General features: G+C 39.2%; 1 protein-coding gene across 2 annotated transcripts; it reads right to left on the bottom strand.

Annotated features, from left to right (window-relative positions):
• On the bottom strand, window positions 1-23,517 carry POGLUT2 (protein O-glucosyltransferase 2). Of its 2 annotated transcripts, XM_029285478.1 has the most exons (10): window positions 23,138-23,517; window positions 19,877-20,082; window positions 17,119-17,324; window positions 16,366-16,443; window positions 8,812-8,984; window positions 8,190-8,427; window positions 5,859-6,068; window positions 4,364-4,453; window positions 1,886-2,005; window positions 1-152 (listed from the first exon to the last, which is right to left on the bottom strand). In XM_029285478.1, the coding sequence occupies exons 1-10, from the start codon at window positions 23,317-23,319 to the stop codon at window positions 135-137; spliced, it is 1,521 nt and encodes a 506-aa protein (XP_029141311.1). In that variant the 5' UTR covers window positions 23,320-23,517; the 3' UTR covers window positions 1-134. The 2 variants fall into 2 exon arrangements, with proteins under 2 accessions (XP_029141311.1, XP_029141310.1); XM_029285477.1 differs by lacking the exons at window positions 19,877-20,082; window positions 23,138-23,517 and having other exon boundaries at window positions 1,901-2,005; window positions 17,119-17,296.
• Between the last annotated feature and the right edge of the window lie 2,515 nt (window positions 23,518-26,032).

Below are 26,032 nucleotides of genomic sequence, written 5' to 3'. Positions count from 1 at the left end.
AAAGAGCTTATAAAAGCAGTGTTGCATTAATACTGCACAAAAGAGGTCATCCGGATGATTTCACTCTTAGTAATTTATTACCCTCAGAAGGTGATTAGGTAAATATTTCCAGCCACGGGGTTTCCTCTGTCTCATCAGAGTTCTTCTTTGACCTGCAAGTAAGATGAAAAACTTGGGTATCAAACCTTATAACATTGAATTATTTAACTTTGTATATGTTCTAAATCCCTTATTCTGTTATGCCGGTTCCCTTTGTAGTTAACGCATATTTTTCAATAATGGGTTTTGATGGCCTATGGTTATTCCAAGCATCTGGAATATATCATCCTCACTATTGCATTTTAATGTATCTAAAAAGTGTGTGTGGACTGTGAGAGCCGAGCTGTTCATCAATGGCACAGTCTCTTGGGGAGGAGTGGACCCTCTTTCTTTGAAGGTCTTTAAGGAGGGTCTGGTTGGACATCTTTGGGGATTTCTGCAGATATTTGAATTAGGTTGGATGATCTCTAGGCTCCCTTACATTCTGTGATTCTGTGGCCTTCCCTGCTGTCTATTCAGCTGTGAACATATGAACAGGTAGCAACAACAATTTGCGAATCGCCCTGAGCTTCAGTCTTCCTGATGCCAATTTCTCCTCCCTCTCAGGTCACCTTCGTGGTAAGAATCTATATGAAAACAGTTCTGCTTTTTTATTTTTGATACGCTTTCTTTCACGTTCACCTTCCCCTTAAATCTAACAAGGAGGTATTGAGAAATATTTGCTTCTTACTCAATCTGAAATTGTCTTCAAAGGAAGGACATGGCTTCCTTGTAGTGTCTGGGACATGTAGATATCAAGATGAGGAAAGAACTTAAAATGCAACGCTTGATCATATCAATTAGAGTAGCTTTATGGGTCCCCAAGTGCTATATCTACAGATAGTATAGGTCTTGTGCTGTGGTATGTAAAAACAATCCTTAGAACCGTGGTGGCGAACCTATGGCACGCGTGCCACAAGTGGCACACAGAGCCCTCTCTGTGGGCATGCGCGCCATCGCCCCAGTCCTAGGCCTTCAGCTGGGTTTTATAAAACCTTTTTGCTTTAGACCTCCGCTGCCGGGTGCAAAAAAAAAAAAGGTTCAATCAATTTCAACTTTTCGCAGGAAAAAAAAGATCTCGCAAAATTGGAATTGATTGAACTTTTTAGTCCCACCCGGTCTGCCATTACCACCACAGCCACACCCACCCAAAGGGCCACGCCCACCCAATGGGCCACGCCCACCCAATGGGCCAAGCCCACCTGGCACCCGACAATACATAAGTGGGTTTTGGGTTGCAGTTTGGGCACTCGGTCTCTAAAAGGTTCGCCATCACTACCTTAGAACATTAGGAAAATATTTTTTTTAAAAAGCCACATAGGTCTCATAAATCTCCCTTCTGCAAATGATTGAGAAAAATACTGCAGTTCCTGATTTAAATTGCTTTTGTCTCTCTTTCTTAATTTGCAATGCCTTCCACATCATCTTGGAAATACTATTTAACTAGGGGAATAATAGATATTTAAAGGGATGCATTTTGACTCTAGTTGCAGCCTTGCACTTGGAAAACAAGTTTTGAATAAGTAAAGAATGAGACAATATAGTTTCTTCATGTAGAATACCTTTAATTCTGAATATACAAAGCATTCCTCTCATTGACCTGGCAGGTTTTAGCTTGTATCTTAAGATTTAGTTTACATGTATTGGAACCTTTCTTTCCTTCCCTCCTTGTACATGAAAAGCAATGAAAAGTTCCATTCTGGCACTGTAATATTTGTGTTGCGAAGCTAAGAGCCTGAGTGGCATAACAGTGTTCTCATTAACATCAGGTCAGGATGCTCAAAAAACCAACTCCTAAAATACTAACTTGTACATGCTGTACCTTTGTTCGGTGGCAATTACAGGGGAAAAGGTCTTCCTCAGGCTGTCCCACTGCCTCCATGCCATCCCTAACTTTGGGATCACTCACTTGTAGCTTGGCATATTCCTAACGATAAAAAAATTAGAGAAGAATATTTTTTGCCTTGCTCCTTCAAACAATAACCATGCGATGTTAAGGGGGCAATAAAAAAACCTTCAGTTCTACATTGGAATATTTCCATGCACTTGAAAAGGCTTAAGGAGCTTTACGAGGGTCTTAAAAGCCTTCCAGATGCTTCCAGCATCTGTTTCACTCATCGGAATTCCAGAAAAATCTCTCTCGGTACGGACCTACTGAACATACCACATAAAACCTGGGATGGTCCTTCAGCTGACGAACATTGTGTACTGCTGTTTTAGTGCAACAAATGGCCCACACTGCTTTAGGAAATTTGGATTCTGTAATATTCAATATCATATAACACTGTTAGGTGGCTTGCTAAAATATTGTCATCTCTGTTAGTGCACGGTCTGTGTTTTAGAAGAGGCTTTCTAAAGTTCAGCTCTTCAGTCTTTGCTGATGGCTGTTTGGAGGAGCCCATCTTCTCTTTAAGAAAGGCATCTGTAGAAGCACAAATGCATCCTTAGCAAGTGAATTTAGGACATAACCTAATCACTTGCAGATTCTACCAATTAAACTCTGTTAGCGATGCATTTTTAAAAGTTTCCCGATAATCTAGGCCATGGGTGTCAAACTCAATCGCATCCCGTGACATATCGTGACTTTTTTGCCTTTGTGGAGCCGGGGTGAGCGTGGCCTGCATGTGACGCATCCGACTCGCGGCCGCCAGTTTGACACCTCTGATCTAGGCAGTCTGTGTTCAATTCTAATGTAGCTGAATGCATAACATTTTGAATCCATAAAATAAACCATGTTAGAGATAATAAACATGGGCTTAGAAAATGTGAAAGTACCTATATCAGTGGTGGCGAACCTATGGCACGGGTGCCAGAGGCGGCACTCAGAGCCCTCTCTGTGGGCACGCGTGCCATCGCCCCAGACCCGCCTCCCCCGCAGCCCCCTCACCAGCAGCAGCCCACCCGGAGAGTCGCCCCCGAGCACAGCCCGCGTGGAGCAGCGCAGCCAAGGACATGGCAGCCGAGCAGCGGGGACAAGGCTTCACCCTCGCACCCGTTGTGCGCAGTTGATGCTGTGGGGCGCGGGCGGAGGGCATGGCTGCCATGGCACTGCTGGGACGCCTGGGTGATCTGCGGCGGGCTGTGGAGGCAGTGGGTGGCCCCGCAGGTGGGCGGAGGGGCAATTTTTGGGCACTCAGTCTCTAAAAGGTTCACCGTCACTGACCTATATGTTATGGGAATGCATACATGAATTCAGTTATCTAGTTCAGGTGCTGTCTTGCTCTTTAGAGTTGTAAAGTAACCATTAATGTAACGTACAGAGAGGTAAACCTGATCTATTACATAGATCAGGTTTTGTCGTAAGGATAAAAATGAGGAAGGAGAAAAGTAGATATATTGACTTTGCTCTTTGGACAGAATTGTGGGGACTGATGTAATTAAATAAATGAAGGTCATCAAAGAAATGGAGACCTCTTGGAGTGCTCCACTCACAAAGACATGTTGCCTTCATGCAAGGCCTCTCAGTGAAAGCTATGCCAACTAAAGTCAAGGAGGGAGAACATTTTTCACCCTCAGGTGACTCTACATCTAATGATAATATTTCTAGCACAGGCTGATAATCTATCATTTACAGATAAAAGAACTCAACACTCTAATCACATTTCTTAAAAGTATCTATTTGCTATTGAGGTCCAATAACTCTTTCTGGAGTTCTATTTAACTATTGAGATACACCTAATTAATTAGTGGGGTCAAATTAAAAAAAAGATGTACTAAATAAAACTGTTCATCTTAAGATGCTTTCTTAAAAAAAGAAGCAGCTCCAAAATGCTCAAATAAACATCTTCCACTGAGCAATGGTTGCTCTTTCAAATGTTACAGAGCCAAGAATCCATTTGTTTGCAAGCTGGGAGTGCTGATCACATTATTAGGAAATCCTGGAGGAAAGCAAAACAGAAGCCTAATATGCTTACTTGAAATAGTAAATAATGGAAGGGGTCCAATATATTTCAGCAAAGGTTCTTCCCCTCAAATGATAGTAAGAGTTACCAAAATTAACATTAAAGCTGTAATGTTAATTCTTTTCCATCCGTTTTTACACACATGGATTTTCATATTTTTTTTCATTCCCTGTTTTCAGAAACTACTGGGGATAGAAGAGGCTTCAGTTAGCTTATGCATTTCACTTTCTCATAGAAAAATGGAACAACTCAAGACAAGTGGTCCCATAATGATTAGCAAAATGAACTACTAATTTTTAAAATTAAGTAAAGCTGGGGCCCATTGTTAATCCCCTATCTCAGCAGATTTCAATGTAAGTTCAACAAAGCAAGATGAAACTGACCTGAAATAGTTTGAAATAATAACAGAATATATGATCGCCCATAAGAGAGTTCCTTGCAAATTCTTGTCCTGCTTTTGCAATGTTGTTTGCCTACCAAGGGGAAAATGGGGCGGGGAAGACAGAAGGAATAAATACCGAATTAATGCATTTTCATATTTAAACTTTAGTTTTCCTACATTTCCTTTTCCACCCATTCCTATCTACATATTAATTAGTTTCCAATGATCACAGCTCAAAATAAATCAAACTGGAAGAGTTAATTAAAAAGAAATATAAAATTACTAGCACTCCTTAGCTAGCAATAGTGGAAAATACATATAACTCAGAGTTGACCTCTTGAGCTCTTGATGTGCTCCGAGTTTGCTTTTTTTTATTGCAGGTGGTTCACGAATACGCTTACAGGTAGTCCTTGACTTACAACAGTTCATTTAGTGACCATTCAAAGTTACAACGGCAATGAAATATGTAACTTATGAGCGTTTTTCAGAGTTACAACCTTTGCAGCATCCCCTTGGTCATGTGATCAAAATCCAGATGCTTGGCAACTAGCTCATATTTATGACGGTTGCTGTGTCCTGGGATCACATGATCCCCTTTTGCCACCTTCTGACAAGCAAAGTCAATGTGGGAAACAAGATTCACTTAACAACCGGATTACTAATATTTTTCACGTTTTTAAATGTTTCCACCTTCCTGTAGATGTCATTCCATTAAATTCTGCAGTTCTTATAATTCTGTTGCTAGAATTGTGGGCAGCTTTTCAAAGAGGCCTGTCGCTATTCCTAAAATAAGTTGCTATGCTACCCTAATCAATACATGAAATTATTATTTGCAAAGACAGATTTACTCATTTCATTGTAGAAAATATAGGCAGTGGAAATACTTTTAAGAACATCTTTGCTTAGGTTAGTTTCCAAGAATATAGGATATTACAACTACTATAGAAAATCAAAATATCTATGACGGGGTAGGCAACCTTGGCTCTTTTATGACTCGTGAACTTCAACTCCCAGAATTTCTGAGCCAGCCATGCTGGTTCAGGAATTCTGGGAGTTGAAGTCCGCGAGTCATAAAAGAGCCAAGGTTGCCTTCCCCTGATCTATCATATTTCCTTCATTTGATGGGCAATCTCAGTTAACAGACATCTTCATTACAACATAATGAGTCTAGATGAAGTGATTTAGAATAGTCAGATTCTGCTGAATAACAGCATGTGCTTCACATTCAGAAAAGACCCCAGGGCCAGTTCTTTGCACCTAAACTGAGGAGGGAACAATTTCTGCCTCAAACCTTGGAAAAGCCACTGCCAGTCAAGATCAACAAGTTTCTGAAATGCACTCATGACAGCTATTACTGGCAACTGCTACAGGATAAATTAAATATAACCAACTTCCCTCTGTGCGAGTTTCACAATTAATCATCTTTCATAATACCAGACTAAATAGGTTTGTATCATGGCAATCAACAGAATGTTATTAATTGAATGCATCTTTACCTCTTCATCATGATCTTTCGCCCACTGGAGTTTTTCCATGAGATCACTCAGGTCATTCTTAAATGGAACAAAGTGCTTCCAAGGTTGTAACTCATTATAAAAATGTTCATAGTAGATGGAGTCCTGCTTCAGTACTAAGCTGTTTCCTGCCAGCAAGTATGGCAGCCGATATGCAGCCACTGTGCCATCAATATTAATTTGGTATTTAGACTGCAAAATACAAACCATACCATTAATAAACATGCAATTTTACTGGAGGTCCTCCCCCATGACCACCCAAGAATTGAACTCTTGACAAATGTATGTGGAATATCTAGATGGAAGATATTCCACAGATAGAATCACTCCACCCATTGTTTGGTATCAAACTTTAAATTCCTACTGGATGTGTGGTAAATAAGGAATTTTAGCCAATTATAGTTGTCTTTGGCACAGGGACAAGGAACACAACATAAGGTCTAAGTTTCACAATAGTTAGAACATGTAGACCTCTAAATGTATCAGCTCTTGCCAGCAAGGTAATATGTAGGGCTGACGGGAACTGACATGACATCTGAAAGGGCTAAGTTATTGAGCATAGACAGTGTAGCTCTTCATTTTAAAAATCCTTACCTTTATTAATAGCAATCAACTACAAAACCAAAGAAATCTGTATCTAAAGCATCAGTAATATACTATAGCTATGTCTCCCTTTCACAGACCTTCCAAAACGTTTCATGTAAGTGGGATGCCTGATATCTATCTATCTATCTATCTATCTATCTATCTATCTATCTATCTATCTATCTATCTATCTATCTATCTATCTATCTATCTATCTATCTATCTATCTATCTATCCATCCATCCATCCATCCATCCATCTAATTTCTATGCCACCGATCTCACTTGTGAGAAACTGGGCAGCTTACATCATCATAAAATAGGAGTATAAAACCATTAGAATGTTAAAACATTTAAAACATTGAGTATTAAAAGTTAGCAAAAGCTAGAAAAGAAAGGATACCAAGGTAGTCCTCGGCTTACGACCACAATTGAGCCCAAAATTTCTGTTGCTGAGACCATTGTTAAGTGAATTTTGCCCCATTTTACCTTTCTTGTCATAGTTGTTAAGTGAATCACTGCAGTTGTTAAGTTAGTAACCTGGTTGTTAAGTGAATCTGGAGTCCCCATTGACTTCACTTGTCAGGTCGCAAAAGGGGATCACGTGACACTGCAACTGTCATAAATATGAGTCAGTTGCCAAGCGTCTGAATTTTGATCACGTGACCACGGAGACACTGCAATGGTCGTTAAGTGTGAAAAAACAGTCACATGTAACTTTTGCAGTGCACTTTTAACTTTGTATGGTCACTAAACAAACTGTTGTAAGGCGAGGACCACCTGTACACTAACAGGGTGGACTTGGGACCTTCTTAATTTACTGACCTCCAGAGTGGGATGCCCTCACTGGGACCCCAAGCTACTCGGCAGAGCCAAGTTTTCAGGCCCTTTTCAGAAAGCCAAAAGATGGGGTGGGTCTCACCTCAAGTGGAATTATGTTTATTTTTATAAATGAGCAACACATCCAAAATTCCTTGCTCCTCTTATTTTTCTCACAACCACCTTGAGGTATGTTGGGCTCAGAGAGTGACTGGACCCAGGTGAATTGTAATCCCAATCTTAAGTATTACCTCCTAAATACCAACGTCTGCCAGAAATTTCTGCAGGATATTACTTTGAAGTAATCAAACCCCCAAACATTTAGAGGTTCAACTGTCATAGATTCTGAGCTGGTTATAACACTATTTCTCTGATGTGGGCATGATACCTCAGTTGTTATTACCCACGTGGCATTTATTGATTTAAATTAGCTATTAAACAGCGCTGTTTGTTTAGATGCAGTCTAAACAAGTTGCAAACATAAGATAATAACTTTGATTGTTATCTTCATTAAGAGAATGGTGCTCCTAAAGATACAACAGCAGAGGTCCCCAAACAGGACAACCAAAAGACTATGGGTGTTGCTGAAATATTGTTATTTTTTCTTTTTTAATCACCTTGCAGAATAGATGGATTATACAGGAATAAAACTCCAGTCACAGCCTAAATAAATTGCTAAAAGGTATTTCAGCAATCACAGATACTGCTGATTCCACTTATTTGACAAGATGGGATTGGGGAAAAAAGAAAAAGGGGATTAAAAAAAAATATCCTTCTACCCACTCCAGAAGCCCTCTCAGTCCTGAAAATACTAGAACTAGGAAGCTTGCCGTATTTTATTTTATTTCAATATATTTTTGCAATGCATTCTGCCAAAATAAAAAATATATATATATATTGATAAATGCACCTTGAAGAAATCAAAAAAGGAAATATGTTTCACAATTGGACCATAGAGGCTTTCGTCATGCTTGAAAAAGAAGAAGTTTGTAAAGGCTGCATCAATGATTTCTGGGAACTTTCGGCTCATTTTCACAAGTTCAAGCCTCTCTTTTCGACTGTCACGGCCCCTCCAGATTGCTGTAGTGTTTTTCTCTTCCCATGGCGGCCCAGTATTTGCTTGAACAGACATCATATCCAAGCTGACTCTTAGGGAGAAAAATGGAAAAACATTCATAAGGAAGGGAATTCTGTGCACAAGTTTCAGGAAGGGGTGTAAGACCCAGGAAGAAGGTTTTTCCGATTAACAGCTTTTCTCTTTTCCATACTTGGATGCTTCTTACCAATAGGACTCCCCTCCCCCACTACCACTTTTCTAGGATGGTCCCGTACCACCTGCCAGGTGCCAATGTACCACAGGTGGTACCCGTACCACTGGTTGAAAAGCCCTGGACTAGATGACACCTCAATGGGAGACTTAATGGTAGAACAATTTAAATGCGTAAAATAAACTCTGAAGACACAGATCACAACGGAAACCAACCATGCTTAGCTAACATTTTAATAACTTCCTATAAACAATAGAGACTTACCGCCCCATTGTTTCTAACACAGAATCTGTCAGGTCATAAGTTGGCATTACAATATCTTTGGACTCATTGGATCCACACCAGGAGAATATGGGGTGGACATCCTGAGAAGATTTTCTTTTTTCCAGTGGCCAATCTCCCAAATTCACAAAAAACTCTACATCTGGCATTTTCACCTAAGACACAATAAAAAAAAAAAGACTTTATTTGTATATTAGTATTTTTATTATGTACTTATTGTTTATTCAGTGTCTCCCAATGGCAATCAAAAGATTCTTGGAAGGTTACCACCTCCTTAAATAAGATTAACATGACCTTTTAATTTTATTTATTTATTAAATTTTTATACCACCCATCTCCCTTATAAGGTGACTCTGAGCAGCAGACTTTTCCTATATCCTTGATTTCTGAAGTGGATTCTAGCCATTGAATAATGTTTTAGAGACCATAACTGGAACATTAATTGGCAGATATGTTTCTTGTGGAAGATGATTAACAAATATATATTATATGGTGTTGGAATTCTTGAGCTTCACTGACCTTCTATAATTTTCTGGCATACACTTTTATTCAGTTTTGGAAAAAATAGTATCAAAATTTTGCATTTATACATCAGTAATTGGTATACAGTATTTACGGTATTTAAATGCTGTATGTAAATTACACTTAGAATAGTAGAATCGTTGGTGCGCCCTGAATTTGGTTCTTTGCTTGCAGACATTTCATTACACAACATCATTTGTGCAAGTATGTGTTCAGAGACCACCAAGAACCAACCTCATGTTCCACTTTGAGTTACATATTTCTCTTCAATTGGAACTCTTAGAATAATACTGCAATGTAGGCCACTATTATTATTCTCAATTTTATAGCTGAATTAAAATGGTGATTTTTCTTAAATCAATGCATTTGCCAAATCTGCTGTTCCTCAACTGTTTTTGTCAAAAAAATGTAAAATATTAAGGCATTATTTACTATAACAAACAAGAGAATATTTAATTCAAAGCCAAACAATTTATGAGTACAACACCATCTAGTGGTCTATAGTTCCAGTCTATAGTTTTCATCAACATTTCAAAAGTTTTTAAATAGGTTTCTTAAAGTCAAGTGGAATGCTTCACTTCAAATTTGTACAGTCCTTCAAAGTTGCCGGCAGTTCAAACGGGGAGCTGGAGCCTATTGTAAGGGAATCTCTCTCTCTCTATGTGTAGTAGTAGCTTGACTCTATTACTAATCCGTTACCTGCCAATATTCAGAGTGGTATCTTGAGAGTTTCTACAGTCCTATATCATTCTTTCAATGGTGAGATCCAAAACCTCTGGTCATAGCCCAGCATAAACTGTGTACTCTAGAGGTCCCCAACCTTTTGGGCACCAGGGACTGGTTACGTGGAGAGAGGTTTTTCCGCAGACCGGAGGGTGTGTGGTTTTGTGTGCTGACTGCATCTCACAGATGGGGCTTTGCTTATTTGTGCAGCCTGGTTGCTGGCATGCCACTCCTGGTTTACACAGTCTAGCATTGCCAGAATATACATATATGTTTATGAAGTGAGAGATAGTGATAGAATTTTCGGTCCTTTTTTCATCTTTTGGAGTTTAGATTTGTTTTTAAAAAATTAACAGAAGTCCATTAAGCCTATCATTGGCTTAATAGTAATTTAAGCTGTTAGGTAACAGCTTAAAAAAATCATATATGTGATGAGGAACACTCAGGTAGACTATCTCTAAGATACGGGCCATAAAAGACAACTGATTTTTTTTCCCCTGAAGGAATAGCTAAACAGGCAACTCATATGAAAATCTGAGTATCAAAAGATTCAAACACAGAAATCCAATCTGTTACAATCTCTCGGTATGTTGTAGTTTTAGAAGGAGGTCTGATCCAGGCTGGAACTAATGGACTGGGAATGGACAAGAGAGAGAGGCTGAGAGGTTTAAGACCCAAAACCGCTATTCAACCTCTGTGAAGAAACTCAAGAGACACATCCACGTGTCCTAATCCATGTCTAAGTGTTATGAAGAGGGTCAAATACTCATTTATGGGAAAAATTTGGGAGGAAAGAAAAAAATGTTTATTTTGTTGTTCAATCTTGGTCTAGTTTATTACAGAGGACCTTTGTAGCAGACAAAAAAAAAGGGAGGGGGAGGAGTTAATCTGAAATATCATTACTTTTATAAAATCCAAAGGATTTACTTAATAATTAAAACTGCCTCCCACCTTTTTTATCAGGCTTAGCAGCCAGAGCTCCAATCCAGACCCAAGGATTATCTTTTTTTTAATAATAATGAGAATAGTTTTAGTACATAGCAACCCCAAAATTAACTAGCGAGCTTTCTGCCCAAGTGAGATTCGAACCCGGGTGTCCTTGTTGGCAGTCTGACAATTATTAACAGTTATACTACACGTAGCTTCAATTTTCAGATCATTATGCAAATTGCCATTGTGCAAACTTTCAAAAATTCCTACTTCCTTCCCGAGGAACAAAGGAAAACCTCCAAACTACCGAAATAATGTCATACTTTACTTCAATAGGTGTCCACCGAAAAGGAATAAAAGTTCATCTCCCCTCCAGGTGTTGTATTCTCAGCGTGCTGCCTTAATTAGATAAAGAAAGACAGAACCTATTGCCATCAAGTCAACGTTGATCATTTGGATAGCAACGGCTATCTCAGTGATGGCGAACCTTTTAGAGACCGAGTGCCCAAACTGCAACCCAAAACCCACTTATGTATCGTCAGGTGCCGGGTGGGTGTGGCCCATTGGGTGGGCGTGGCTGTGGTGGCAACAGCAGACTGGGTGGGACTAATAAGTTCAATCAATCAATTCCAACTTTGCAAGATCTTTTTTTTTCCCGTGAGAAGTTGAAATTGATTGATTGAACCTTTTTTTTTTGCACACGGCGGCAGAGTCCTAAAGCGAAAAGGTTTTATAAAACCCAGCTGAAGGCCTAGGACTGGGGCGACGGCATGCGTGCCCACAGAGAGGGCTCTGAGTGCCGTCTCTGGCACCCGTGCCATAGGTTCGCCACCACTGGGCTATCTCAATGTGGCAGGCCCAGGAACAGCTACCAAAATTATTCCTTTGTTAACAGGGGAAAGGATATCTTTTTCGAAACTGAGGTGAGGAGTGGGCTGAGACAGCAGAACTAATTGGCTAATGGTTATTTTCTCCCACCTCAATATGGCCATTTTCGTAATGTCCCGCTGCTACAATACACCTGAAGATTATCATAGCGGCCCAGATACATCTTTCGTTGTCAGCCATTCAGTCATGGAGATATGGTTGGGCTTTGGGGGGGGGGAATGCATCTTTAGGCAACTTTAAAGTGGACTTCGAAGACGTGGGAAATAGAAAGGATGATTCTGCAAGTGTATGACAAATACTTGATTGGAAATTCTATCATCCCTGCAGATGGAAGCCATGAATAACCATTCCTCTGCATTTCTCATTTCAACGCAGGTAGTAAAAAATACTCCATTCTTGACCTGGATGGGAGCCATGGCACTTTAGAAGAGATTAAACTACAACTTCCAGCAGTCAACATGGCCAAGGAAGAGGAAGGCTGGGAGTTTTGATATAATAACATCTGGGAGGCCATAGATTCCTCATACTTCTATTACTTATTCTGTGTCCTTTGGGGATTACTGTTTTACCTAAAAGCATGGACAACCTTAGCTTGGCTGAGCCATCTGCATTTTTGTACCTGAAATACGTATGACACACCCTTTATACAGACTTGGCTAGATCATTTACACAGGTGGGATTCAATATTCTGTATACAACATGGGGATTTAGGAGCCCCATTCCCACTGATGCATTATCCAGTATGCTGAAAAAAACATCCAAGTGGGCAATACACCAGAGAGCATCTATGTGTCTAACTAGAAAAATAAATCAGTAGCTTTTCCTTCCAGGGAAATACCTTACAATTACACACAGACCTAAAAAAAAATAATAACAGAGGAGGTTGAGTTGCATTCCATGTTAGAGATAATTACATCTCTACAGAGATATGTAAAATCAAGGATGAAAGCCTCCTTGAACGCATATGGGTTAATATAAAAGGAAAAAAGAATGACATTACTATACAGTAAGTGTATACTACACGCCACCCAACCAAGCAGAAGAAATATATAAACCTTCTGCTAATCAGTTAACAGATATATATAGGAAACATACCACAGTAGTAATGGGGAACTTTAACTACCCTGATATCAACTGGGAGACAAACTCTGCATCAACTGGGAGATCGAACAGGTTCCTGACCAAACTAGCTGACAACTATGTCATTGAAAAGGTAGAGGAGGGAACTAAAGAAAAAGCTATACTGGACCAAATTCTTACTAATAGAGAATAAATAACAGAGGGAGTTGAAATTGTTAAAACTTTGGGCAAGAGTAATATTGGAATTCAATATAATGAAGACACAAACAATAGGACACAATCAAACCAGTGTCTTACATTTTAAAAGAACTAATTTTAACTTAGAGCGAGCTTGGGAAGGATTCTCTGGATGAAAATCTTAAAGGGGAAAACAACTCAAGAAGCTTGGGAAACTCTAAAAATATGATTATAAAAGCTCAGTCTAGCATATTACAACCGAAAAAGAAAAATAATAAAGAAATAAGAAATCCAAGAAGAAACCAAGCATAGCTGCACAAAGTTGCGCAAAGAACTCTCTGATAAACTTAAAGACAAAAAGGTTAAGTATAAAAAATGGAAAGACGGATGCAGCATATAGAATACCAGCAAAAGATGAAATCAGAAAAGCTACGGCTCAGAATGAACTAAGACTTACAACAAATGTCAAAAATAATTTTTAAAAAGTTTCTTTCAACATATAAAAAAACGAGAAAATCAAGAAAACAATCGGTCAACTGACGGGAGAAGATGGCATGGAAGTGACATGCAGCAGAAGGAAGCAGAGCTGCTTTGCAACTGTCTTCACAGAAAAAGAAAAAATAGGCCAGCCTACCAAAAACAGAGCCATAAAAGACAGACTAGGAATTCAAATTAAAATAGGCAAGAAAATGGTAAGAGAACACCTGTCCATTCTAGACAGTTCAAATCCCCAGGATCGGATGGATTACATCCGAGAGTTCTGAAGGAGATGGTAGACGTGATCTTGGAGCCATTCAACCGTATCTTTCAAAGATCCTGGAGCACTAGGGAATTACCAAAGGATTGCAAAAGAGCTGATGTGACTCTCATCTTAAAAAAAAAAAGGGGGGGGAGGGAAAACAGACCCAGGAAACTACAGACCAATCAACCTGACATCAATACCTGGGAAGATCCTGGAAAAGATAATCAAGCAACAGATCTGCAAACACCTAGAGGCAAGCAAAGTTATAATCAGAAGCCAACAAGGGTTTGTCAAAAACAGATCAAGCCAAACAAATCTTATTTCATTCTTTGACAAAGTGACTAAATTAGTGGACGGTGAAATGCTTTGGACATAGTATACTTGGATTTCAGTAAAGCGTTTGACAAAGTAGACCACAACCTACTTCTTGCTAAGCTAGAAAAATGTGGGATAGAGAGCATCACCATCAGTTAGATTTGTAATTGGCTGGCAAACCACTCAACATGTAATCCTTAATGGAACTACAATGGAGGGAAGTAAGCAAGGTTGAGTACCCAAAATTCTGTTTTAGGCCTAGTGCTCTTCAATATCTTCATAAATGATTTAGATGAGGGAATAGAAGGGGAACTCATTAAATTTGCAGATGACACCAAAATGGTAGGAATAGTCAACATTCCAGGCTCTAGGAAGATAGGCTCAAAATCCAAAGGGATCTCAACAGACTTGAACACTGGGCCCTATCTAATAAAACGAAATTCAATGAAGAGAAAAGTAGGGTTTTCAATTCAAGCAAGAAAAACCAAATATATAGGAATAGATTAGATCAGTGATGGCGAACCTTTTAGAGACCGAGTGCCCAAACTGCAACCCAAAACCCACTTATGCATCGTCGGGTGCCGGGTGGGCATGGCCCATTGGGTGGGCGTGGCTCATTGGGTGGGCGTGGCTACGGTGGTAACGGCAGACTGGGTGGGACTAAAAGGTTCAATCAATCAATTCCAACTTTGCAAGATCTTTTTTTTTCCCGCGAGAAGTTGAAATTGACTGATTGATTGCACTTTTTTTTTTGTACATGGCGGCGGAGGCCTAAAGCGAAAAGGTTTTATAAAACCCAGCTGAAGGCCTAGGACTGGGGCGACGGCGCGCGTGCCCATAGAGAGGGCTCTGAGTACTGCCTCTGGCACCCGTGCCATAGGTTCGCCACCACTGGATTAGATGAAACCTAGCTCAATAATAATAACTGTGAGAAGGATCTTGAAGTTCTAGTGGAAAATTGCCTAAATATGAGCCAGCAATGTGTTGCAGCTGCCAAAAAACGCAATGCAATCCTAGGCTGCATTAATAGAGAGACAGAATCAAGGTTACATGAAGTGTTATTACCACTTTACAATTGCTTAGTAAGACAACACTTGGAATACTGCATCCAGATTTGGTCACAATATAAAAATGGTGTTGAGACTTTGAAAAGAATGCGGAGAAGAGCAACAAAGATGATTAGATGTAATTGAATAGAACAGAAGCTGGAAGGGACCTTGGAGGTCTTCTAGTCCAGTCCCCTGCTCAAGAAGGAGAACCTCCTATACCATCTCAGACAAGTAACTATCTAGCCTCTTTTTAAAAATCTCCAGTGATGGAGTGCCCACGATTTCCGGGGGCAAGCTATTCCACTGGTTAATTGTCCTCACTGTCAGGAAGTTTCTCCTTAATTACAGGTTGCTTCTGTCTTTGATCAGTTTCCAACCACTGTTTCTTGTCCTGCCCTCTGGTGCTTTGGTGAATAACGTGACCCCCTCCTCTTTGTGCCAGCCCCTCAAATACTGGAATACTGCTATCATGTCTCCCCTATTTCTTCTTTTCTTTAGACTAGCCAAACCCAAGTACTGCAGCTGTTCTTCATATGTTTTAGTCTCCAGGCCTTTGATGATTTAGACCGGAGGCTAAAATATATGAAGAATGGTTGCAGGACTTGGGTTTGGCTAGTCTAAAGAAAAGAAGAAATAGGGGAGACATGATAGCTGTATGTCAGTATTTGAGGGACAAGAAACAATGGTTGGAAACTGATCAAAGAGAGAAGCAACCTAGAACTAACGAGAAATTTTCTAACAGTTGGAACAATAAACCAATGGAATGGCTCGCCTTTAGAAGTTGTGGGTGCTCCATCACTGGAGGCTTGTAAGAAGAGACTGGACAGCCATTTGTCTGAAATGGTACAGAGTCTCCTGCTGGAGCAGGGGGTTAGACTAGAAGATCTCTTAAGGTCCTTTCTAACTCTAGTTATTCTATTCTGCTCTGTTCACATGCAAAGCATTACAGCTTTCCCCATCCATCCGTTCAGTTTTTTTATCCTTACTGTTTATATATATATTTACTGAACTCTGGATACTATGTTCATGGCAAAGGATATATCAATTCAATATAAATTGAAGAATACTTAAAATAAAATGATTTATAACATAATTAAAGCATATACTCACTTTTCTCGTCAAAGAAAGTAAAATAGCATCCATGAAAATTCTGAAGCCAACATGTTCACCATGGGTCTTTATATAAATCTAAAGTAATTCAAGAATCACAAATTAGGGATTTTCTTTTCTTTTCCAAAGCAATATTAGACTCATTTCCATTATCTTACTCCCCCAAAACAAAGAAACATGTAGAGTTCACTTTCCGTAATTTTGGATAGTGAAACTCTTTATTAGAATTGTTTATCCTTACCAAATTGGTACTTTTTACAATAGGCATGGAGTATAATTCTTATCATCTCCAGCAAAAATGACTACGCTGGATGATAGAAATTATCATGCTATTCCATAGGATTAGAAAGGATCCAGTCATCAAGGAATGAAACTAGTCCCATATCCCCCTAGAAGTTTAAGTAACTTCTACTGTTCCTATTATAATGCCTTTAACTTAGAAAGATTCTTCAGTTCACGACAAATATATTCCCTGCACTCCATTACTGCTTAGTATTTATTGTCAAAAGCTGTAGCTGTCACAAGCTGCCATTATATCAAATGACTAAGTATTGTAGAAACTGATGGTAGACAGGTATCGGAGTAACTATTTAAGTACAAAGTCAAGTACAGAGGTAATTGACTTTGCATCCTATTCATCTCCCAGCTTCCTTGAATCCAGAGAAACTATTTCCCATCATTCTTCAGGCTTCTTAAGGCATTTACTTGTAGGATAGCCATTGTCACTTGTCGGTCCTATAGCACAGAGTGTACCTTGTTGTCTTTTACGGTGTAGTGGCACAAACTTTGCCTGTGCCCAAACCGTTGAGGAATTTCTTTGGCAATTTTATCTGGATCGATAGTGGGGAAATGTGCCAAATCTCTCTGAATCTGCTGAATCGCTTGAGGGCAGCTCATCGCTTCCAGCCAAGCACTTCCATCTTCCTGAGGGCAGTCACAGTTTTCATGATAAACAGGTCCTGTGTACAATACAGTTGCTTTAAAGTTATATCATGCATTTTGTCTTGGCTAACTTCAGATTCTCCTTTCTGAACTGATATGGGACTTCTGTGATTAAGCAAAATAACTGTATGTTACATAATTGTTCAAGCAAAGACCCAGATTGTGTTTTCATTTGGCCTCCCACATCTGGGCTTAATCCACTTCATTTTAAGTATTACCACTGTCCAAGTTTCAACATTTTTCTCTTGGCTGAGAAACTTTTAGTATGAAATACATTAAGAGTTCTAAAGTAATATCCATCCAAATTAATTTATACTTTTTGTCCTGAAATGAGATTAAAAAATAAACTCTATCTAGGTAGTGACACATCTGCCTTTTTATTTATGCAATTATTCTTCTTTCATTGCAAGCAATGATTGCTCAACATCTTGCCAGGTGCCTTAAAATATGATTTGTTATAGCTCATCAAAATAATGAAAAACACAAATATAAAAAATACAAAGAGAGCTAGGAATTTTGCCAACACTTCTGCCAATGATCTCAGGCATTACTATATCTTATATTATCATTATTTTATTCACTTTACTTCAATTATGTAGCTAGATTTTTTATATTCATACTGTACTGTACTGCAAACAGTATTGTCCAATGGAGCAGAGCAGGTCATCCTTTGAAGAGGCACTAAAAGAATAAGTGGCCAAAAACTCAGATCACCAAATCTAACAAGATTTTGGCATTCTGGCCCTAAGCGCACATTTCACATGGAAATTCCAAAATCTCCAAGATTTGGCTATCTTGCAAGATTTGGGTCCATATTTTTTATTACTAGATTGAAATAGATTGTAGTAAGATGCCCACAGTTGCCCCATTGCTGACTACTGCCCCATTGCTGATGATAAAAACAGGTGCGCCTACAGGAAGAGGTTGAAAACCGTTTACAGGTAGTCTTTGAGTTATAATCACAATTGAGCCCAAAAGTTGCTAAGTGAAAACATTTGTTAAATGACTTTTGCCCCATTTTACAATTTCTCTTGCCACAATTGTTCAGTGAATCACTGCATTTGTTAAAAGTTAAGAAGACGGTTGCTAAGTAAATCTGGATTCCCCACTGACTTTGCTTGTCAGAAGGTCGCAAAAGGTGATCATGTGACACTGCAACGGTCATAAATATGAAACACTTGCCAAACATCTGAATTTTGATCATATGACCATGGGGATGCTGCAATGATCCTAAGTGTGAAAAATGGTCATGTCAACTTTCTTCAGTGCCGTTTTCACTTTGAACGGTCACTAAATGAACAGTTTGTAAGTCAAGGACTACCTGTATTTATTATTTAAGGATGCTCTTTTGAGCTTCCTTTGGCTTTACTTTAAGCAAGCAGCCACAATTCCCAGTATTATCCACAAGAGCCAATTGAACATTCTGCTTCTAAATTCTGACAGCATAGATACTAACAGTTTCCCCCCCCCCCCCCCCCCCCCCCATGTAAGATCAGTGTCACCCTCCTGGATTCCCACTCAGGGTTTTTGAGCAACCTGGAAAAATAAAACAGCTAAATATCTCTTATCTTTCAGGAAATGCTGCTCAAGCAATTTTATAGTGTTACCACCCCCCCCATGTGCCTACAAAGTGTCTTCCTACCTATTTTCCCACATCCCTGATTCTTGGATTTTCCCCTCCCATCTTAAATCAAGGCACTGTGACAGCTTGGCTTCCTCCCCATTCCTATTCTTCAAATGTGATCAGAGGAGCTACTTTGCTCCTTTCTTTGTCCAATCACTAGGAATCAGGGGTAGGCAACCTTGGTTCTTTTATGACTTGTGGACTTCAACTCCCAGAATTCCTGAGCCAGCCCACGAGTCATAAAAGAGCCAAGGTTGCCTACCCCTGCACTAGGTCAAGGGAACATATTCCTACAAATATGGCGCAATACAGACAGTCTTAAATTTACGACCTAATGGAGCCCGCCCATTACAGTCGTTAAGTCATGATGGTGGTAAAATGAGTCATTACATGATCAACCCAATTTTACCACCTTTTTTTGCAGCAGTTATTAAGCAAGTCACCATGATTATTAAATGAACCCACAGTTGTTAAACAAACCCATTGTTTACTATGGGGTGTTTTTGGTGAAAACTGATAGTAAATGGGGTCTACGATGACTCGCCATAGCCAACTCACTGCCGCCAATTCACCGTGGGACAACTCGGCATGGCTAATTAACCACAGCCAACTCGCCGCGGCCAACTCGCCATGGGATAAGAGTTATAGTAATATCGAAGAAATAGTGGAATAGAATCATAAGTTGAGGACTACCTGTATTCCTTTCTGTTCTTTCCTTTGTTCATTCATAACAATTAATACTTCTGCATTTTCAGTACCTCTCAAGATGTAAATTCACTCTCATCCTCTCTTGGAATAGAAATTGGTAGGGAAAAGGAAGATTAAAAGAAAATAGTGATTCTAAACAAGACTAACTAAACTGCAGGACATTTGTATATCTTTGGACCGAAGGTTACATTTTTAAAAATAATTTGGTTTCAAGCTAGCATAACACCATTTCTGTACCTTTTAAAATATATGGAGATTCAGCAACATGTTTGCTTTTTGCCCAAACCTCAATTCTCAAGCTTTTGTAGCTTGCATACATTCTGTATCGCACGATGAAGGAACCATCTTTCCTGTCCAATATTTGCACTCCCACTCGTGTAAATTGCTCCTCAGGTGCTGTGATCTTCACCTGAAATGCTTTATCTCCAGGGGAGGTGGTAAATCTATCCAAGACATAAAAACAAGACAATTGTTTTAAAAAAACCCATAGTTTTTTGTAGGTTCAATTCCACATATGGAAAGATTTCAGAATTCTTACCAAAAGAATGAGCCTGATATAACCTTTTTCCATTCAGGCAATTTTTTGATGTAGTTTCCATGGTAGCTAGAAATGGTGGGAGATCTAGCCTTCACAATCCAGAAGATGCCAGGCAAGAGAAGGCTAATCTACCATATTAAAATGCATCATCCTATCTATAAAACTTTTTTTTAAAAAAACTTCAAGGAATTCTCTTCTGTATTAACTTCTTATCAAGCATACCATTCCTGCATACCAAGACCACCAGAAAGTCACTGATAACTCACATTAATGGAGACTTCAGGCAACCTGAAGCCACTTAAGTTACACATTGCAAGAAAAGACTAGTAAATTAGCAATCTGACTTTATTGTTGAACTTCCTCATGATCTTTTAAAATTATTTCTTAGAAATTTCATTTCCTCAGAGCCCAATTCAGGAAGTGATATCCTGGGGCTACATTTCTGACATAGAAATCAAATATCTTAAAACTTCAGAATAAGCAGATACCATTGTTTCAAAAACATAGCAAAATCCAGATATACGGACCTCAACTACTAAAATGTTTAGCAAGGACCATGTCACCTGAGCAATTGTAAGTTTTGAAATTCACATTTTGGTAGACACCCAAGTGGAGACACACAGCTCTAAAGCTTCTGTAAGGCTAAAGCCTCTATAAAGAGATTAAATCCATATTCTAAAATTATTTTCACTGTTGGATCCAGGCCTGAATAATACAACTGAAAATAGATCACATCAAATAACTTTTTGAGGATAACCTAAAATGCTTTCCTTCCTATTAAAAATGGATATTCATTTCATACAGCTCATTGGCCTAGTGAATAATAGCACTTAGACTTATAGACCGCTTCACAGTGCTTTACAGCTCTCTCTAAGTGGTTTACAAAGTCAGCATATTGCCCCCAACAATCTGGGTCCTCATTTTACCGACCTCGGAAGGATGGAAAGCTGAGTCAACCTTGAACCGGTGGGACTCGAACTGCTAGCAGTCGGCAGTCAGCAGAATTAGCCTGCAGTACTGCATTCTAACCAGTGCACCATCACATGATGATGATGATATGACACAAAATGTTACACATAAATCCAGCTATATAAGTCATATGTGGATTCCTAAAGGTGGTGTACAATTGCATGGTTTCATATTAAACTTTGGGAATGTGCCTGGTTTAATCAGTTGAACGTTTTGTTGTGTCAAGGAAAAACTCAGAATCCTGTCTTTTTTGATATCTCAAAAGCTGTCAGTTGTCTCCAAGGTCTACTATTCAGAAACAGACTGTCTATGAAACTAAATGAATGCATACTACCATCATGATCATGTGTAGGCCTTTTCTTTCATCAATTTATCTAATCCCCCTTTAAACCCCCAGAACCAAGAAATTCATAACTTCAGGAAGCATATTTCAGAAGCTGCATCTACCTTTAAAGATCCAGGACAATGTAGAAGAGTTGCACTATCAATTACAATGCTAAACTATATTATTTCAATAATGCATTATTGTTTTTTTTTCCTGAAAAGGTTTTCTCAACCATAATTTCATACAAAAAGAATCTCCTTCTGTATCTGATTAAAAAAAGCACTAGTATTCAAACCATATATGAAGGTGGGATGCTCTGGAAACAGTAGATTGTATAAGATTATAGTCCCATCATTTACAACTGTTAAATGATTAAAAACAGCAAAGTTTCCAACAATAAGTAACTAACATCTACTTAAATCATCTACACTTAGGACTGAGACCAGAAATAATAAGAATTCCAAATATTTTCTCAAAGTTTTGAGGCTGTTGAAGGTGACCGTTTGAAGTTACATCATTGAAAAAGTGACTTGTGATTGTTTTTCACAAATACAACCATTAGAGCAGCCCCATGGTCACGTGATCAAAATTCAAATGCTTGACAAGTGACTCACATTTATGATGGTCGCAGTGTCCTGGGCTTATGTGATCACCTTTTGCGACCTTCTGGCAAGCAAAGTCAATGGGGAATCCAGATTCACTTAACAACTGTGTTACTAATTTAACAATGCAGTGATTCTCTTAACAACTGTGCCAGGAAAGATCCTAAAATGGGGGGGAAACTCACTTGGCAAATGTCTTACTTAACAGAAATGTTGTGGTTATAAATTGAGGAATATCTGTAATAGAAAAGCAACTTTACTCTTGTTTCCATAATTTCCTAATCCTAAATTAGGACACATATCAGGATCATCTCATTCCTTGCATCTTAGGTACTACAGGTAGTCCTCGACATACAACAGTTCATTTAGTGACCATTCAAAAGTTACAACGGCACTGAAAAAAGTGAATTATGACCATTTTTTACAGTTACAATCTTTGTGTCATGTGTCTGATTAACGAAACGCTTAAAAGGACTTTCAGGCATATTTTTCCTAAAAGCATTTATTAAGGTTACTTAATAAGGTTACTTATTAAGGTTACTGTATATTCTTGCTTTGACACTTTGCAGCATCCACATGATCATGTGATCAAAATTCAGTTGCTAGGCAACTGGTCCATATTTCTGACCATTGCAGCATACCAGGGCCATGTAATCCCCTTTTGTGACCTTCTGACAAGCAAAGTCAATGGGGAATCCAGGTTCACTTAACAACCAGGTTACTAACTTATCAACTGCAGCGACTCATTTAATAACTGTGGCAAGAAAGGTGGTAAAAGGGAGCAAAATTCACTTTAAAAATGTCCCATTTAACAACAGAACATTTGGGCTCCATTGTAGTCGTTAAGTCGAGCGCTAGCTGTACATGCATTTAGGTAACTATACGAACACAAAAGCTGGAGTGAAGTAAAGAGATGTACGACTGTTAAGCTACAAAAAAAGCCCTACCACATTGTCACTCGCAGGTCTCTATGAAATCATATTAACCCTAAATTATTTTACAGACTCTTTCCTATATCTCTCCATAATTTAAAAAGCTGTTATCTAGAGAGAAACTGTGCTTACCTCTTCCCTTCAGTGTCCACCGCCTGGATATAAAAATACCGAGCAGGAAGAACAATTCCTGCTCTTAGTCCAGGTCCCCATAGTAAACTTCTTTCTGGACTTAACTGGGTTCCATAAAGTGATTCACATACTACAGGGATTGTCCCCAGAGGTAAAAAGCAAGTCAACCAAATGCTAAACATTTACAGGATTTCCTTTTAAGAAACAAAGCAAATCAAATGCAGAGGCAGAGGAGCCAGACGTATTGCTCTGTTAGGTAAAAATGAGCAGAAGTACGCACACTGTGATTCTTTCGAAGTATTTCCTCAGTCACACATCATTTTCTGATGCTTTCTTACAATGCACGCTCCAATACTCCCAAGCGTTCTTTTAAAAATCTCTCTCCAATCATTTCAACTTCTTTAAAAATCTAGAAGTGAATGTCTGGTTTTGCTCTGGATAACTTTGGAGAAAGAGATGGAAATGAACAAAAACCCGTATCCTATTTCCTTTGTTTTGCCTGTGCCGCCTTTACTCTTTTTTCTTCAGTAACATCTTACAATTACTGCCAAGCCCAAAGGGGTGGAGAAGGGAAAGGAATAGGATCATTGGTCCAATAAAACTTCTTCCGAATGAAAAATCACATGGGAGCCACTTCCCAGGTTCATCAGTAATGCTGGGAAATGTAGTCCAAAGGTATCCGGAAATTTGGAACAGTGTATAAACTAGCTAAATTGTGGAATGTATGAAAATCAGATTTTTTTTAAAAAAAAATAGCACTTTAAATATGCCAAAAAGCATCTTACTGCTTAAAAGCTCCCAATTGTTTGCACTGTAAGAGCTGCTAGAGAATCCCATGTTGATTTAGTTTATCTAAAGTATATAAGGGGCAGAGACACATGGCCCCACATGCTTGATGTAATTTGCGTTTTAAATTAAAAGCATATTTGCAAGATCTTATAAAAGACTACTGTGTTTGCATCTTACTACCAAGAGTTTTGCATTGCTTGCAGACATGGCGTTCACCAGGTTGAAGAATATCTTTAAAAAGGAATATAATGGTTGAAACCAACGTATTACAATCCGGATCCCTACCTTCTCTCTCCAGCTTCTCCTTGCTGTTCAGCTATAATCTTATCCTGATTTGGGAGCACTAAATTAGCTATTTTTCAAGCAGCCACAAAGAGGATCGTGCTAAAAAAAATGTAAAATGCATCTAAAAACCTCTACACTGATTTTTTTTTTCTAGACAACACTGCAGCATCGGGACCTTCAATCTATCATACCGCACTCTATTTGTATTCATACACAGTACTGATTAACAAAATTTCTACACGCCCCAAATAAACGATTCTTGCCATCCAGCTTCCGCCAATGATCGGTTACGTCCCACCCGAGAAGCACCGATCATCACTCGAGGATGAGAAAGGCGGGAAATCCTTTACATTAGGGGTCTCCAACCTTGGCAACATACTCCAAGCAAGGCTGGCTGAGGAATTCTGGGAGTTGAAGTCCACAAGTCTTACAGTTGGAGACTCCTGCTTTACGTATTGACTCCCTTTTCCCACAAGCCGAAACCAAACCAGGTTCCGGCTTTTCAGCACGCGCCAGAAGGACAAGCAAGGTAATTCGCAAGCGGTCCAACGCGCGTCACTCCTCTGACGAATTGGAAAGACTCTTGCACCGGATGCCAATCAAGATGCACAATAGCCACCCCGGGAAAAGAGGCGTGGTTTACGGAGAGAGAGAGCGCGCGCGTAGGTGAGAGCGCGGTGATGCGCACGCGCGCGTCACTTGCACAAATTGGAAAGGCGATTGCCGCTAGCAAGCAGGTAAAGATGGACAATGGTATAAATAGGCGCCATAATCCTACATAAAAGATCTTCAGGAGAAAAGAGAAGAGAAACAGGCGAGCGCCTGGAGCAAGTAAGGACAGACGAATTTCTTGTGTTTCTTCATTCTTTTGCGGGAGCAGAAACCTGAGATGTAATCAAAGGTGGAATAGAGATGTTATGGAAGGGCTTGGATGCGTTTCAGGGAGAATCTTAAAGTATATCGAGGGAGCTTCCTTGAATAACGGTAATACATCTTGCACAGGAAATACAGGAACAATACAACAACGTAATTGCACAACATATGGCCCTCAAGGTGTGGCTCTGCCACAATTTCCAACAACACAGCTGGCATTGCCAACCATGGAGAGGAGAGTCAGCCACATCCTGGACAGCCATGCACACAGGGCTTATGCACCCTCTCCCATTGGAGTACAAAATGTTTGGTGGGTGCCACTTTTGGAATATGCAGTTGAAGAAGCTATTACTTCCATTCCAATTCATTGGTAGTGTTGAATTTCAATTGCATGTGGTTGCCTCTGGTCTTATTACAAAAACATAGCAGGGTGGAGGATAAATTGATTATTTGACAGTATACTTAGGGGAAGGATCGGGATGATGGCTGATAAATAAGCAGGCCCTATTACTATCCTAAAAAAAAGTGAATTGCCTTTTTGTAGGCTAATAATTTTTGTGGCCTCATTTATTTCATTGGCATTTGTATGTTTGAAAATAAAATGCTGGATCTGATACTGTTGACTGTTCTAATTAGAAACCATAGTCCTTTGTTAATTCTACTATAGAATATTATCTATAGTCCCTTTTTGTTTGTCTAGTCATGCAGTATTAAACTGAGTGGCTTCTGAACACTTAGCTTTGCTTTTCAAACTGCACAGTATTTTAATCTTAGAGAGAATTTAATAAACCTAGCAAAATTAGTGAAAGGCTCAAAAACAGCCGTCCGATTCTGATACTTTTTAAATGTGTTTGAATCAAAATACTTAGAACTCCTAACCTCTTGAGCTCAAGTTTGAAGAAGTCTGATCTGAAAGCATTTAGGGCATTTTAAACTTAAATAATGGGT

This window comes from Protobothrops mucrosquamatus, unplaced genomic scaffold (genome assembly GCF_001527695.2).
Source record: "Protobothrops mucrosquamatus isolate PMUCROS unplaced genomic scaffold, P.Mucros_1.0 scaffold1754, whole genome shotgun sequence".
In the NCBI taxonomy this organism is placed as follows: domain Eukaryota; kingdom Metazoa; phylum Chordata; class Lepidosauria; order Squamata; family Viperidae; genus Protobothrops; species Protobothrops mucrosquamatus.
The sequence above is the reverse complement of the archived record's forward strand: the minus strand, read 5'-3'. Positions and strand labels throughout refer to the sequence as shown.

Excerpts from the sequence above, each read along its gene's own strand:
- POGLUT2 (XM_029285478.1), bottom strand. The coding sequence starts at position 23,319 with ATGTTTAGCATTTGGTTGACTTGCTTTTTACCTCTGGGGACAATCCCT. Across the intron at positions 20,083-23,137 it reads GTGGACACTGAAGGGAAGAG|ATTTACCACCTCCCCTGGAG; the intron begins GTAAGCACAGTT and ends TGTCTTGGATAG. Across the intron at positions 8,428-8,811 it reads GTGTTAGAAACAATGGGGCG|AGTCAGCTTGGATATGATGT; the intron begins GTAAGTCTCTAT and ends TTTCTCCCTAAG.